This window comes from Lepeophtheirus salmonis, chromosome 10 (assembly GCF_016086655.4).
Source record: "Lepeophtheirus salmonis chromosome 10, UVic_Lsal_1.4, whole genome shotgun sequence".
Lineage (NCBI taxonomy): Eukaryota > Metazoa > Arthropoda > Copepoda > Siphonostomatoida > Caligidae > Lepeophtheirus > Lepeophtheirus salmonis.
Window position 1 is genome coordinate 20,885,296 of NC_052140.2, and position 16,073 is coordinate 20,901,368.

General features: G+C 34.2%; 3 protein-coding genes across 5 annotated transcripts in view; 2 read left to right on the top strand and 1 right to left on the bottom strand.

Moving 5' to 3' along the window:
• The first annotated feature begins 4,583 nt into the window (after positions 1-4,583).
• On the top strand, positions 4,584-6,677 carry LOC121125204 (uncharacterized). Its single transcript, XM_040720339.2, has 5 exons — positions 4,584-5,349; positions 5,428-5,770; positions 5,851-6,047; positions 6,096-6,229; positions 6,284-6,677. Exons 1-5 carry the CDS (start codon positions 4,965-4,967, stop codon positions 6,398-6,400), a joined length of 1,176 nt encoding a protein of 391 aa, XP_040576273.1. The 5' UTR covers positions 4,584-4,964; the 3' UTR covers positions 6,401-6,677.
• l(3)73Ah (lethal (3) 73Ah) lies at positions 6,568-7,612 on the bottom strand. Its single transcript, XM_040720340.2, has one exon. The coding sequence runs from the start codon at positions 7,521-7,523 to the stop codon at positions 6,816-6,818; it is 708 nt and encodes a 235-aa protein (XP_040576274.1). The 5' UTR covers positions 7,524-7,612; the 3' UTR covers positions 6,568-6,815.
• A 1,619-nt stretch (positions 7,613-9,231) lies between these two features.
• The window catches only part of how (protein held out wings), a 47,267-nt gene continuing 40,425 nt past the window's right edge, over positions 9,232-16,073 (top strand). For 2 of the 3 annotated variants that reach the window (XM_040720444.2, XM_040720447.2), the window contains exon 1: positions 9,332-10,320. In XM_040720444.2, coding sequence (XP_040576378.1) covers positions 10,185-10,320 — 136 coding nt within the window. In that variant the 5' untranslated portion in view covers positions 9,332-10,184. Of the gene's footprint in view, positions 10,321-16,073 lie in introns of all 3 variants that reach the window. The other variant, XM_040720445.2, reaches the window with a different exon arrangement.

Sequence of the window (16,073 nt, forward strand, 5' to 3'; positions counted from 1 at the left end):
AAAAAATCAATTTTTGGATTATTTTTTTTTTTTTAGAAAAGACATTTCTCGATTACCTTCCTTTAGAAAAACAGACAGAATATCTCCCCCACAACCCAGGGATGATCACAGCTATTCCAACATAGGTGTATGAGACGGGGAAAGGGTTGGCCAAATGTAGTAACGGCCCGGAATTCATTTGCAAGGGAGAGAAGGGGATACAAATTATATAATGGTGATGTCATTTGGACAGTAAACTAGAATTTGTCTTTGGAGGAGAGGCTTTTTTGACGATCTTGATAGAATATTTTTGTATATAAATGCCAAATTCGATATAAAAAAATAGGTATAGGAGACGGGGCAAATTTGACATTGGCGACGGAATGTATTTACAAGTAGATGGAGGACCATTATATAATGGTAATGTCATCAGGGGCGCATGTAGGACTTACTTTGGGAGCAGGGCCGTGAGTAAGATTTTTCTTGGGGCGAGGGGGTGGGAGCTTTTTTGATGATCTTGATAAAATGTTTTTTATAAATACCAAATTTGACATTTATATTAGGTGTAGGAGATCAGAACAGGGTTGGGCAATTGTGGCAGCACAGGGGGAATGCATTTGAAAGTGGGCGGGAAAATTATATAATTTCGACGTTATGAGGGGTGTATGCAGGGGGTTTCTTTGGGAGGAAGGACCGTGACTAGAATGATTTGGAGCTTATTTGACAATTTTTTACATTTTTGTAAGTAACATACTTAATTTGAAGGGATTACCTCTTATTAAATAAAATAAAAAATTGTAATTTAGCATTAACTTAACCAAGTCGATAATTTTATAGGACGTTATTGATATAAATTTCCAAAAAGTGGGGTACCAATGGCTCTTGGCCCCTGTTTTTCCAGCGTCACTGAATTGTGGATACTCTGAATAATATTAATTGCTTATTTGAGCAAGTAGCCGCACTAGAAAGAACTTGTAACTATTTAAAATGTTTATATGAATATTATTTCCTAGAAAAAAGAGTATTTAATAAAAATATGGAAATAATTAATTTAAAAAGGCCATAATAAAGGGTTTATTACTAAATATGATAGTGATGACAAAATAAAAGTAAAAAAATTATTAAGAAAGGCAGCTCGAAAATATATTTGTTTAAATAACAACATCAAGAAGGAATGTTTTTCATAAATTTAAATTTGTGTAGGAATAGGAATGATAACATAGGCCAAGGCTAGGGTTAGCGTGAGCCGATCTCCTTCAAAAATAAATAAAATCCAGGGCATTACATTTTTTTCAAAAATAAGTTTTCCAAAGGATCTTTTTTATGGAAACTTTCTATTCAACTTGTTTTTTCCAATCAAACACAGGGCTTAATGGAACTGCAGAGGTCTAAGGCTGGCATAGCCACCTCCTTTTTGACTTCATACTTTCTTCAAAATATGCTGTATAGAGCGTTTTCCCGCGATGTAATGGTTAATGTCGGTTGCTATATAACCATAAAAACATTATTTTCGTTGATATTGAGGAAAATATTTAACCATTTGATGCCAAAATGAAACCAACAAATAGGACTTAAACCTTACTCTCTATCTCTACTCTAAAATATCCGGCCATGCCCTGGTTTTATTATATATATTTCTGACCTTAATATGCGTTAAAATATGTTATTACATCGTTATTAAAAGCCTTATTTCCATATTTTAGATAATAAATTAACTTTTACGATGGTTAATACATGACATTTTTCTTTAATTATTCTAACTTTATCGTCCCTAATCGATAAAAAAACAAATGTACAAATATAGCCATTTTAGGGATCTTAATTAAATATTACTTCGATTATATTCAAATATCACTGTTTATCATTGGTATCAGGTAGTATTTAATAGAATTGTTATGTTTTTCCCTATTCTTAAAGCCATTTGATGGAGTTTCATAGAAATGCGTCTTCTTCAAATGTGATACAAATGATGACGTCAATATAAACGCTCAATCGAATGTATTGAACTATTTGTGCAATCTTCTGGAGAGTCCCTATTGGTACCCACTGTTCAAAAGGACTTTGTACAGTATTTTACGAGCAATAAAAATTGTTTCATTGGCATGAAGTTGATCTCAACATAATCTCAACACAATAAATAATGAAAAAGTATTTGCAAAAATTCTTTTTGTCTTTTATTATGCTTCTATGCAGTTAAAGGCACTCAAAAAAGATTGCAATCAATGAACAAACTTTACTATTATGAGTAAATAATTGCATAATTAAAAATACACACGTTTTTTATTTTATTCAAAAAATGGAACTGAGTTTCCTTCTCATAATGCATTCATATTGTGCAGACAATAATTGTCAGTTATGCATAAAATATGGCTCACCCCTATGTATAAATAAAAGAAATCAAAAAAATAATTTGGTAATCCTGACAATGAGAAGAATTTTGATTAAATCAGGTGCAAGCAGCCATTAGAGGAAGGAAATAAGCCCAAATCTGACTCCCTATAGCATATAGGCTGGAAATACTCCGACGTCGATCCTCAATTCTACTCCGAGTGAAACCAGGACTTACACTTATATAACCCGCATAAAAAACCCTCATTTTTACTTTCCGTATTAGAAGTGAATTCGGTCTAAGCCCAAGCACAAAAGACTACTACCCGAACCTCCTTTTGCCAAGTTCATGGCCCAAACCTTCCTTCACAACTAATCCCTAACGACATCTTCCATGTAACACCTTATGAAAAATAAGTAGAAGCTGACGTTATTGATTATTTTTAAGCGTGACACGAACAAATATCATTTTTAGATTTTTTTATGATTGATGTCATCCCAACCACCGTTAAACGCCTTAAATGTCTAATCAACCAAACTCCAATATTATAGATTGAGTATATATGGGATTATTTTTAATTTATAGATTCTCATATTTTGGGTCGTGAGCCTTTCTGTAACCCGATACATCGTAACCCAAGTCTGATCCACCTCTACTCCGTCTTTCATGAGCACCCGCACAAGTAATTACTTTATATTTAGATGTTCTGTCTTCAAGAATGAATTAATAACGATCACAGCTTGTGAAAATAAAAAAGCCTATTCACATTGCAAAATAGAAAAACCTGCAACCGCTTTCTAGGACATCCATTTACGCATGATGCATACATATTTTCTAGACAATTGTTGTAGATGAAAATAATATGGTCTGCAGGTATGCCAAAAAAACTTAAAAAAAACCAATAATTTTACGCTGTGATACTGACAATTTGAAAAAAAAAGTGTTAGCGAGAAGAAAACTAAGCTGTCATGACGTTTCATTAAATAAGTTGCAAGCAGCTATGTGACGAAAGAAATATCCACAAATCCCACTCCGTATTTAGCAATGATATAGGGCAGAATTACACCGATATCGATCCTCAATTATACTCCGAGTCCAACAATCACTTAAACTTATTACTCTGAAACAAATCAACAATATTACTTTTCGTCTTAAACGCACTAAATACTCATCTGTAGATATGGGATTTGTGTAAGAGCGTGAGAAGAAAGAGGGCTAAAGACATATGTTATTACTTAATTAAGACCATGGTTAATATCAGCTGCCTGTTATATCATTATGGGGAGAGAAAATGAATTACAACTATAAAGACCAGAACATTCTACATTTACAATAGCATTTGTGAAAGGAAAATATTCTAATTATATTTAAATTCATATATATTTTATTATGTATTTTTAAAACAATTTACTCCAAAGATTGGCGAGAATTCTTCTGTTATACGACTTATTAAATAAGGGTAAAAGAAAGAAGTGCACGAATCACCCGCTTTTCATTTTCTAATTAGCAAACTTAGTTTTTTCTTTACACATATCCCTTCTTTACGTATATATCCTCCCTTCAAGAATAATGGTAGCAGCGTAGGAAAAACCCCCACATTTATAGGTTTCAAATACTTAAAATTGCTCTCTCCTCCATTATCATATTTATTTCATCTGTGAACATTGTAATAACTAACAAAGATATCAAAAGGGGTCTATAAAGTATGTCCTAATCTGTGTTCTGAAAGATGATTGGTTGAATTCGAATTAGTTCATGCTAAGCTGAGAAAAATTGCGAACAATTAAGGAATAAAAAGTGAATAGCTGTGAAGAATTGGCTAAATACATTTTGGGCCCTTTTTCTGTCCCTTTTTGGAAAAGAGGTTATTAGATCAAATAAGGGTAACGACGTGTTGGGAGGAGAGCAGCTTAGCTGTCATGATATTTTATTAGATGGGCTGCGAGCAGCCGTGAGTGGAAGGAATTAAGCATAAATCCCACTTCTTATATAGCAATGCTATATATCCGACGTCGATCATCAATTCTACTGAGAGTCCAACAAGGACGTACACTTTTAACTCCCAAAATAACCCTCATTGTTACTCTCACTCTTTCATGATGAAGGACACCAGTTATTACTTTATACTTAGATGTCCCCTTCTCAAGAAGGAAATAAGAATGATAGAAGCTTTGGAAAATAAAAAAGCCGGTTCAGATTTCCTAATTTAAAAACTGCTCCCGCTTTCTAGGACATATTTTATACACCTCTTCTTATAACTCCCGAGCAAACCCTCAGTGTCCCTTTCCGTCTTCAATGAGCACACGTACTAGTTTTTTCTTTATACTTAAGTGTTCCAATCACAAGAATTAAATGATAAGAGCTTTAGAAAATACAAAATCATGTTCAGACTCCAACTATGAAAACTTGTTCCCCCTTTCTGGAACATATTTTATACAGTTCTGGATATAATATCCAGGAGAGCTCTTAGTTTAGTAATTATTATGAATGATCAGAAAAGGAGTTGTACAACTGTAGTCTACACACGCACATCTAACATCATTTTCATTCATAAACAACAAGGACTGTAGCTCTGAAGGAAGGAGGAGGAGCGCTGTGACAACAATTGAATATACTAAAAATAAGTAATTTATAACTTCGTCAGTACTCATCAGGAATGAACACTACTACCGCTGGTTATACTCCTCCTAGACGCCGAATCAAAGTGTCTCATAAACTGCGATGTTCTCTGGGTAAAGCATTTACAATTCCTCATGATGAGTCAATGGAAAGTCTTTTGTCTCGACTACAAAAGGACATCTTTTCGGAGCTCCCTCCCATTCTTCGTCTCCGAACTGAGGATCTAGCTGAAGTTATAGACATTGCCTTCATACGAGATGGTGATCAATTGGTCATTGAGTGTGAGGGGGATCGACTATATGAAGAATGGATCACTCTAAATGTGGGAGGAACTCTCATGACCACAACTCGGAGCTCTTTGACAAAAACATCTCCTGAGAGTGTCTTGGCTCGAATGTTTGCTGAGCAAAATAATTCATTAGGTTTCTTCTTCTATTATTATAAATTATAATTAAGATAAATAGGGTGTTAATTATAACGCGAACTTTCATTATTTTAAGCTCCGAGTCTTAGGGATAAGAACAATGCGTATCTTTTGGACAGAACTCCTCGTTACTTTGAAGCTCTTCTTCACTATCTACGATCGGGATCCCTAGTTCTTGATCATGGAGTTAACCCTTTGGGTGTGTATGAGGAGGCTAAATATTTTGGTGTCAAGGAGATCATATCTGAGTTAGAGAGTCGAGTCGAGGAGAGTTTATGTAGGGATACTGCTCCTCTGTCGAGGAGAGAAGTCATAGATGCTATTATTTCTACGAGTAACATTGAAAAATTAAGATTCCAAGGAGTGAATATCTCCGGTGCCGATCTGTCAAAGCTTGATCTCAGCAATATTAACTTTAAGTAAGGGATCCTAGAGATATTAATCTAATGAATGCACTTATCAACCTTGAAAACTTGATTTATCTTCTTTCTTTCTTAAGACACGCCAACTTATCAAACTGTCAAATGACGGGTACGAATCTATCTCGTTGCAATCTAGAAAGAGCAAACTTGTCAAATGCCACAATGGATAATGCTCAACTTGTAGCTGTAAAAATGGCATGTGCGGATCTGGAGGGAGCTAGCATTAGAGGAGGAAAATTTGAGGATCCTGAAGGGACAGCGGCAAATATGGAAGGTTTGTTGAGTTCGAAGCCTTTTTATTTGATTCATTATTGATTTCCAGGTGCTAATCTTAAAAACACGGACTTTGAAAACAGTAACATGGCTGGAATTAATCTTCGCGTGGCTACGCTCAAAAATGCCAATTTAAAGAACTGCGATCTTCGTGGAGCTACATTGGCAGGCGCCAATCTGGAGGTAAGGCAATAAATCTCTTAAACTTAAAAGTAAAATCCCTCAACCTTCTTTCAGTTATGTGACTTATCCGGTAGTGATCTTCACAATGCAAATCTACGCGGAGCCAATTTAAAAGACGCTTCTCTTAAGCTAATGTTGACTCCTCTTCACATGTCACAGACAGTTAGATGATGAGAGTATTGTTTCAGTTGTGGATAACAAAATTGAGAAGAATTGTATGGGTAAAGAGTGATTGGAGGAGGTGAGGATAGAACATTAATGGCGTTGAATCAAGTGAATTAGCCCCAAGATTGTCATGCCATGACTGAAAAAAGAAAACCACAATACCAAATTCAGACTTTCCTTCATGCCAATCTTTATATTTATTCAGATTTTAGCCTTGAAAACGCTTTAATTAAATTATATAAGCTAAGAATGAATAAAAAGAATCAATTCTACTACATAGTTATAACGAGAGACATAACATTTAAATAATACTAACAAAACATCTGTACAAGGAACATTGAGGGGTCTTTGCAATAATTACGGATATAATGATAAAGATCTTAGTTGATTCAGAATGTATGCAGATTACGGAGGAAGGCCCCTAAATTTCTTTCACTTCCTTCTTGGGTGCAAATAAAAGTCTCATAGGGGGCTCCTTAGTTCTCCATCGCGTCACGTACACAAATTTGAGCGTGTGATCCTTATACAGAGGTTCATCATCACAAGTGATATCCAAGTCTTTGTACTTATCAACGGACTGCAGGAGTTTCGTGGCGACAAATTTCTTGAGGTGTGTCACAGTAGCTAAACTCGAACATCGCACGTATTTCTTCTTAAGGGGTCGAAAGTGTGGAGTGACGCACTCGAGTAAAAGAGAGACTTGCTCGTCAAATCTGTGATAGTCCTGATTTTTATCGTCTTCTCCGGCTGTATCTTGGGAGGATTCTTCATCCTCCTTTTTATCGTCCTGCTGCTGATCCTTGGGACAGGGAAGACCTCGCTCCCCATAAAAGTTCCGCTCTCGATCATATTCGTCTTTCTCGAGATTCGGAACTATTTTATAGACGAGGTCTTGCATTGTGCGATCAAAAGCGATGTAGTCCAAGGGATGGGATTGATGGATTGTGTCTTCACACTCTGGGCAAGTGTTGGAGTCCTCCAAATGCTTCACAATGCAGGATTTGCAGAACGTGTGGAGACATTCAGTCACGGTCGTTGCGTCGATCAGGTAGCCTTGACAGATTTTGCAGGTGATCATTTCATTGATGTCACGGAGTTCAATCCGGCGTTGATCCACACCTCCCGACATCGCATTTACCGTTGTTACTTGGCCTTTGGGTTCTTGTTTTTAAATTATTCCTTCTCTCTCTCTCTTTTTCTTTCCTCTATTTTGTATCACGGAGTCGCTACCCAGGGAACACTGTAATCAAGTTGGAACGCGCTCTTTATATGTGCTTGACGGGAGTGCAAGAGAAAGCTCTCAGTAGTAAAAGTAAATCCTTCAAATTGTAGACCTTACAATCTCATCCGAACCAAAACAAAATTTAATTTAATTTCGTTATTTACCAAACTTGAACCATACACAATTATCATTTCAACTACATAAAATATGAAGGATATATTCTCAATTTAATCCAATTTCATAATGAAACACATATATTATGTACTAAATGCACTATTACATAATTATATATCCAAGCCAATTTCTGCAAATAAGCAGGAGCAAATCCATTGCCATAAAACTCACATGGATTCAAAACCATTATTCACAGTTATAACCACCTACTCAGCCTTTTTTAAAAAAAAATCAAAATGTCTCGAAATATTTCAATATCTATGTTAAAAACTTTAGTTTCTGAAGCGAAACGCCAACTTCATGCAAATCAAAAAAAAAAAAAAAAAAAGACTTTTTCAAAAAATGATTCGACTACAATTTTTGTTTCCACAAGTGTTATTGAATTGTGAATTAGCTTCATTTTATTTTTAGTATATAATATATACGTGTTTCATTATAAAAATTGAGTTAAATTACAAGTATATAGAACATATTTAAAATCATTGAAATGATTATTGTTTTATGCTTAAACTTTGATCAAATATTAATTTAATTATTCTTTGAAATGAATCAGATATGAGCTGTTAGAGCTTTAATTTACTGAAATGAATTACTGAATGTGATAAAATTATTTTGCACTTGAGTCAAAATAAGCGCACGCTAAAAAAAGATAACGTTCCATATTACTTTGAGTCCTACCTGAGCTGTCTCTCTCTTTCTCTACCTCTCTCCTTCTGTCTCTGTTTATCAGCATATTTTTCTTCTCTTCTTCATTTAATTTCTCATTCCCCAAAATATTATCTTCTTCTTCTTCCTTTTGTTATTATTATTATTCAATCAGCTCATAGGGAAGCCGAGGCTGTCATTTGCTTGGGATTCACCCCTACTCTAAAATATAAATTTTCTACGTCACATTCCAAAATTTTGACTAAATACAACACTTAGTTTTTTCAAAGCTAAGGAAACTCTACTTTATAAGAAATATTCTCACTCCTCATTCAAAGGCTTAAAAAATACTTTTTGACACTCATCTGTTGCATGTTAAAAATGTACACGGCCATTCATCCTCTCTATTCCCGAGTTTCCATTTCTATTATTATTTTTAAATAACAATATGAATGATGCATAATAGCCAATAGGAAGCATAGTATATTGTTTATGTATATATTTATGGATTCGCATCTATTGACCTTCCTCTTCAATCAAAAAGGGATGAGCTCATTTTTTTATTTTGTTTGTATTTTATGACATGGTGATGATTCGTCGTCATGAGTCATGACTCATGAATGGGTTTCCTTATACTTTTTTAATCATACATTAATAATATGTCCCTTTAAGTGGGTTATTCGCTGTAAATAAGAAAGATGAGGTAATCAGATGGTAGAAAAGTAGGGAGGGGGGAAGAAAAGTGTACTACTAACTGGAACGTTCCATGTGGGGGCATCTTCTTCTTCTTCTTATAAGAGTAAGAAAAATTAAGAATATGCATCGTGAAAATAGATATTACGTGCGTGCTTCCCTCTTTTCTGTGTTTCTTTCTAAATATTTTATTAAAGGAATGTATAGTAAAAATTATTATAAACATAGAAGAAGTTAAAATAAATATTATTAATGAAATGGGGCAAAAAAGGCAGCCAAACTTCATCCCGTAGTAAGAATGGAATAGAAAGAGAGAGAACGCGCGCGAACGTAGGACCGGGCGCGTATTGTAGAGGTATGAAAGAGAGGAAGAAGACATGTGCTGCTTGGTTAGCTTCTTCTCACTCACTACTCCCTTTCCTCCTTCACCCGCTTGCTCACCGAGCAGGAGCTGCTCCTCCTGCTAGCTGGGAAGAATATGTGATCTGCGTAGAGTAAATCTGAAATGTTGAAAAAGAAGAATAAAAAAAAAAAAAGGGAAAAAGAAAGAAATGATTAGAAAAGAAAACAAGTGGAATGAGTTAGTTGGTAAGTCAATGTGCGGTGTTTCAGGTGCTGCTTCAGAGTCAACATTCTTCCATCTCTAAATCACTGAAAATCCTAATAATTGAATTTGACCTCTACTCCACTATCACTACTACTTGATACTCGAATAGACCTCTTCTTTGCTACACTCCTTGATTCAGCTTCCAACAACTGAGGATTCTTCTGCCGTAACGACTACAACTCTTGGTGTGCATAATTTGAGCGGCAGTGACGAATATTAGGAAGACAAGAGAGTCGTTTGACAACTCCTCCTCCAAAAGAACACGGAAACCAAAATAGCAGCGTAGCCCAGCATTTATTCCAGTCCTTGTTTTGGGATCGAGGTCCTTTCTTAAGCGAACAGGACTCCTTCCTCTTCCTCTAGGTTCTTCCAAGAACCTTCTTTCAGTCATAATTTTTGAGACTTCGTCCCCCAAAATTCTATTCATTGTGGCGTCCCAAAGCCCCGAAATGGGTGATCACTGCCCCAAAATGAATGGAAATACTCAAAGTATAGCGGACTATTTAGCGCAATTACTCAAGGATAAAAAGCAGTTGGCTGCTTTCCCCAACGTCTTCAATCATCTTGAGCGACTTCTGGATGAAGGTAATTCATTACTTTTTAGTTCACTTGTATGTAGTTGAGGGCTGGAGCAAGTTGAGCAACAATGATGTAATCTTGCCCTTGGTCCTCGCCCTTCCTGTTTTTATTTTTGTCCCCTTCCACCTACGCAATTTTCAGAACCATATGGCGGTGATACCAAAATAATCATTCCAAACAAGTCTATGACTCATAATGCTTGTGTTTTTATTATTTTTTTCCTTAAAGAGAAGTATGTATTTGTTGTAGGCTAAGGGAAAAAGACGAGCCAAAAGATAGACGAGCGAACCCCCCTCTGTTTCACACACACGAAAAAATGGGCGGCACCACTCGATTTTCTTTTTAAGAAGAACTGATGGGAATAAATAATTATATAAAAATATAATAAAGTTTCTTGGGGGATGATACAGTCGAGGAAAAGAAACAGAATAAATTATAAAGATGAGTTCCTTGGGTGTATAATAGTAAAACACAAGAAAGGAGAGATTCACTAAAGATTCCCCCTCCTTTTTGACTGCTATTTGGAAGAGCTCATAGGGCAATACTTAAATTAAAGGGTGCTTCCAATCTCTTTATTCATTCTTTAAACAATATATATATATATATATAACTACAATATAGAGTCTGTTTTCTTTAAGCAGATATTCATGTCAATGAGCAGAGGGGGATTGCCCTGCGTGTTGCTATTGGGTTTCTTCAGGTAGTAAATAATTCTTGAAATGATCATCTCCCTATGTAGTTAGCTAGTTATATCATCAACATATTAATTTATAAGCAGCAGTAGAGGGCAACTCCTTTACTCATACGAAAAATGTATAAATATAATGTCTTAAAAAACTGACGTCATATTTTGTGTGCGATTTTTTCAAAAGTAACTAATACTACTACGTCTAGTACTACTACAAGAAGAAAAAAAAATAGCAAGAAAAAAAACGTGCGCTCATCATTGAAGAACTTGAAACACAACAAACACACACCACTATGAAATTCTTCCCATATGGAGAATTTAAAGCCATTTTTCTATGGCAACTCTTGTAATTCACACATGCAAATATGGTTCAAATCCTTGTTTATTTGCAATGTAAGTGATTTGACCTCATTTTATGAGGGTACTTGTTCTCAAAAATGGATTTTAAGGGGCTCTTTAACCTCATGTGGTGTGTTTCGTTCCAAGTATTCATTGTCTGCGATCATCATCGCAACTATCACTTCAGGCTCTTTCTTTATTTCTTCCTATTCACCTTGTAATATTGTTTTTTAAATATATATATTTTGACAGAGCTGGTGAACCAGCACCTATGTATGTAAAGCAGTTTACAAGCATTCGTCATTTTCTTATTGGTATTATACATTGTAGTTGTGAGTATTTTCTATACATACAATGAAGACAAAAAGAGATTTCTATCTCTCTTCTTTAAATAAACATTCTAATTAATAAAGGCGAAACAAGGTGGAAGAAAACCTTCAGAGAAAGATCTCTCCTTTTTTGCAGCTCCTTTGTTCAACAAAAGGTTGTGAGGCAGCTACATGTATATGAAATACAACTGGTCCTATTTACAAACCAACAACACTCAGGCAGTCTATAGTGTGTTTTCATTTGACTTCAGTGTTGTGTTTGGGGGACTAAACAACCAAGTTGTATAACAACAATCCCACTTGTTTCGTTAATATTCAGGAAAATGAGGACGATTCGGTTTCAAATCGCAAGTTTATAAGGACTTAAATTCCATAAATTTACCCCTTTAATGCCTAAAGACTAAAAATAGGATTGTTGTTTAATTTTATTTACATAGGTTAAAAAATAAATGAAATGTTACATTTCCAAGGATCATATATATTTTTCACCAATTATCCTACTTTTTTTGTCCCTAATCGACCCCCCAAATAAATCTTACAAATTTAGACATTTGATAGGGATTTATAGAACATATTACTTAGGTTTAATTCAACTATCCTTGTTTATCATTGATATCAAGTCGTACTCAATACAAGTGTCTTTTTTTCTAATTAAAAAACAAAAAAACAAACCATTTGATCAAGTTTTATGAAGATTTATTGGACATTTGTCCATTTTATTTAATAAATAAAACCAGTATGTGCTTCCAAGATGAAGTAGCCTTCAACTATGATGCAATTTATGACGTCAGTCAAACCCCTTCGTTAGACAAACGAGTAATACTTGTATGAATGTAGAAATATTAATAAATCATCCGGTTATATCAGGACCATTACATAAAGAGTCTATTTCATAATATATTATGGACATAGGGCTTTTATTTTTGTGTGTCTGAATCATATGTGTCAATTTTATTCGACACACTTCTACCTATTACGAGGAAGAGAAGTTTTTTCCTCACCAACAAATGGTTAAATTGAAAATTAACTTCTTGTAGTATCAAATTACATTTTTTTCTTCTTATTTAACTAACCTCTTTATATGTATATGTTGTAAATTGAGGAAATGGGTTACTTTTTCCGGTACAAAGAGGAGGATGGAACAGCATGTACATAAATAATATGTAGATCTTTGGGACCTCCTCATATGTCCTGCCATACTCATATTTATTCTTCAAATTCTCAACTTATAGAGTTCATTATTTATCCTTAATTAACTCATAGTCCTCGTTCCGGCAATATATTTGGGATTTACTTATTGATCCCTTCAAAACTTTGATGTTCCCTTCAGTCCCTTCCTAAATCCTTAAGGATGCTTCCTAATCGGTCCTAAAAGTAGTTCCACAGAACACTATTTGATAAGTAAGATCATCATAAATGTCAGAGTGATTGCTAATTTTTGCTAAATAAAAAATAATCCTTCAATTAGGCCTAAATACAGAATGAAGCAAACTATTTTCCTTCTTGAAAAACACACCTAAAGTTTTATTAAACGAATTCAAATGGTAAACTGAGCATGGCGTTATCTCACTAAGATACAAATGTACACTGTAAATGGTGGAATTCGAATTAGCTCTGTTGGTTTAACTGAAGAATTTGTAATAATTATCAAATGATCATAGTTCCAATGTTGGGAAGTATGGCAATTCTCCTACCAACTGAATTTGGGCTGTGAGATGCAATTAATATAATGTTAGCTCAAATAATTAATTGTAAAGGGCACACTAATATATGGAATTTTTTAAGGACCCATAATATGGCACGGAACTGATTATATGTCTCATTAAAGAAACTAGGCTCATCCCTGAGTTATAAATCTTCCCTCTGATCTTCGAGCACTCATGATACATTTATTTTCTCCTCAAATATAAATCAGGACAGTGATGTAATTCCTACAACTCTATACAATCGTCTATATTTACATGATTACACCCTAAATTGTTTTTTATATACATGAGTCATCTCTAGAATTAGTGAGATTGTCTCACGAAACAATAATTCATATATTATAGTAATGCATAAATGTAGACATTTAAAACTTTATATAATGTATTATAAGTATTTAACGGACAATGTCCTGTCTTATGTACAGCCAAACCTGATCTAACGTTCTGCACCTGTTTGTAGCCTGTTACTGCACTAAGCGACCATATCCAGTTTTCAAATTAGGAATGGTTACAAAATAGGAAATTTAGTTTAATCTATTAATGCAGAATGGCAGGGGTTCTTGCAATAGTACATTCAAACTACTTTTTTGTCATCTAAATGATAAATACTTGGGGCTTATACTAATTTAAATCATCATGCAATGTTTTTATACCATCAGACACACGTTTAGTTGTAAGGAGGAAACTATGGATAACATCAAAACTTTAAATTACAGTGGAAGAAATAAATATTTGATCCTTGGTCAATTTTAAGAGTTTGTCCACTGATAAAGATTTTATATGGGATGAAGACCCTCAGGAGACTGGCTATACCACCCCATAAGCTTGATGTGCTTCTTCTTAAGGCCCTCTTTTATTGCTTTGGCCGTATGTCTAGGGTCATTTTTGTGGTGGCAGACTAATTACATGGCTATTTTAAGTGATTTGCCTTGAGGGAAGGAGATTGTCAGTCGCCCAACATTTCCTGGATATAGTGCCCTGTTCATCCTCCCTTCGAAGCGGCGAAGTCGTCATTTCCGCTTAGCAGAGAAACATCACCAAAGTATAATGTTTGGTTTATACTCAGTATTTTTCTACCTTACATTTTTTTTTCTTCATATAATGCATCCCACTGATAAGAAAAAACCTACCATTAAAATTATAGGCAGTTCATTTCTTTGTCAGTGGGGAAACTTACACAATCGGCATGGGATCAAACCCTAATTTCCTTACCTCTGTACCTACCTTTTTGTAATATTTTTTGCTGAAAAAGTTTTCCTTATTGTAATTAGTCATATTGTGTTATGTTAGGGTAACTTTTTTATTTTAAATTTGGCTTTATTATCAATGTTAAATACATGCTTTTATTGCTGATTGGCATGAAATCCTGCGAGTCTGTTGTTGAAATTACAACTCTACAATACAATACAAAGGGTAAACATTGTCTTTAAGACTAAACATTTTCGTTTCAATTATCTATATTTACAAAAAAACAAAAAAAAACAATAAGTATTTGGATATACCAGTTTGCTCTTAAAAAAAAGGATTGCATTCAGAAGATCCTCCTTCATTAAGACCCTCTGGTCACTTAGAATGAACTTAATAGAGGACAATTAGTCGACACTCAGTTGTGACGATGGAATTGACACAAACGTCCGATGAATAAACGGAAGAATATTTGTTTATGGCATTAAAGGCTGTTTTTCCTCGGAGTTTAGGTCCATTCTAGACATAGAGGATTGCATCCTTCAATCCTATTTTTCTTGAAGGAAGGGTACTCTTTTAGACGACTTCTTTTGCACCAGACGGACAAGAGCTTTCATCAACTTTTATGAACAAAGATGGAAAAATCGTTTAAATCCTCGTGGCTATAAATCAAAAATAAAGAAAAGTATATGTTGGCAACTTTGATAGACTACTGAATATCTACTAAAAAGATTTTTAAATAATGTATAGTGCACCTTACTCGCTAATGCGTTTAAATTGTCAAAATAGGGAGAAATAATTAATAAGAGGACTGATGATATCTTGCAAATTTTTCCAACATATACTCCCAAGGATTTGAACAATTTTCACATCCTTATTTATGAATACAAATAATACAAAACAGAAGGAAGGACTGGGCCCTAAAAAACATAGCAAAGCCGTGAGTCCGAGTTCCCAGCCCTGTGAAGTAATCACTTTTTCAGTTTATCTTGCCTGACTGCTTAACACAGGTTTGACTGTATCTGACAATTCCGTTCAAATTTAGCTCTGCAATTATTTGTACGTAATATTGAATACTTTTTGATGATGTGTTACTTGAATAATATAATATGTGGCGTAGCTTTTCAGAAATATATTTCCCTATCTCTTAAATTATCTTTCATTTAAAACACATGTATGTACACTATCTGTATAAAATAGTAATTATCTTGTAAAAATATTTGAGATATTTCACTTGCAATCAATTAATTATATTTTCTTTTTCTTCTTAATCCAAATATTATAAGAGATGGAAATAACGAATATTTTTACTTCATGTGTTAGTTACTATAATCGTTTACTCTTTCCAAAGTATGTCTTAATTTATTATTTGTATACATAGATTATTACGAAAAAGAGAAGTCGTATATTATAAATTGAATTATTATTCTGACACCCATAAATGGGGTGAGTTAACAGATTTAAAAGCTCTTGAACAAAAATAAAGGAGAAAAGGATAAATGTCTAATTTAT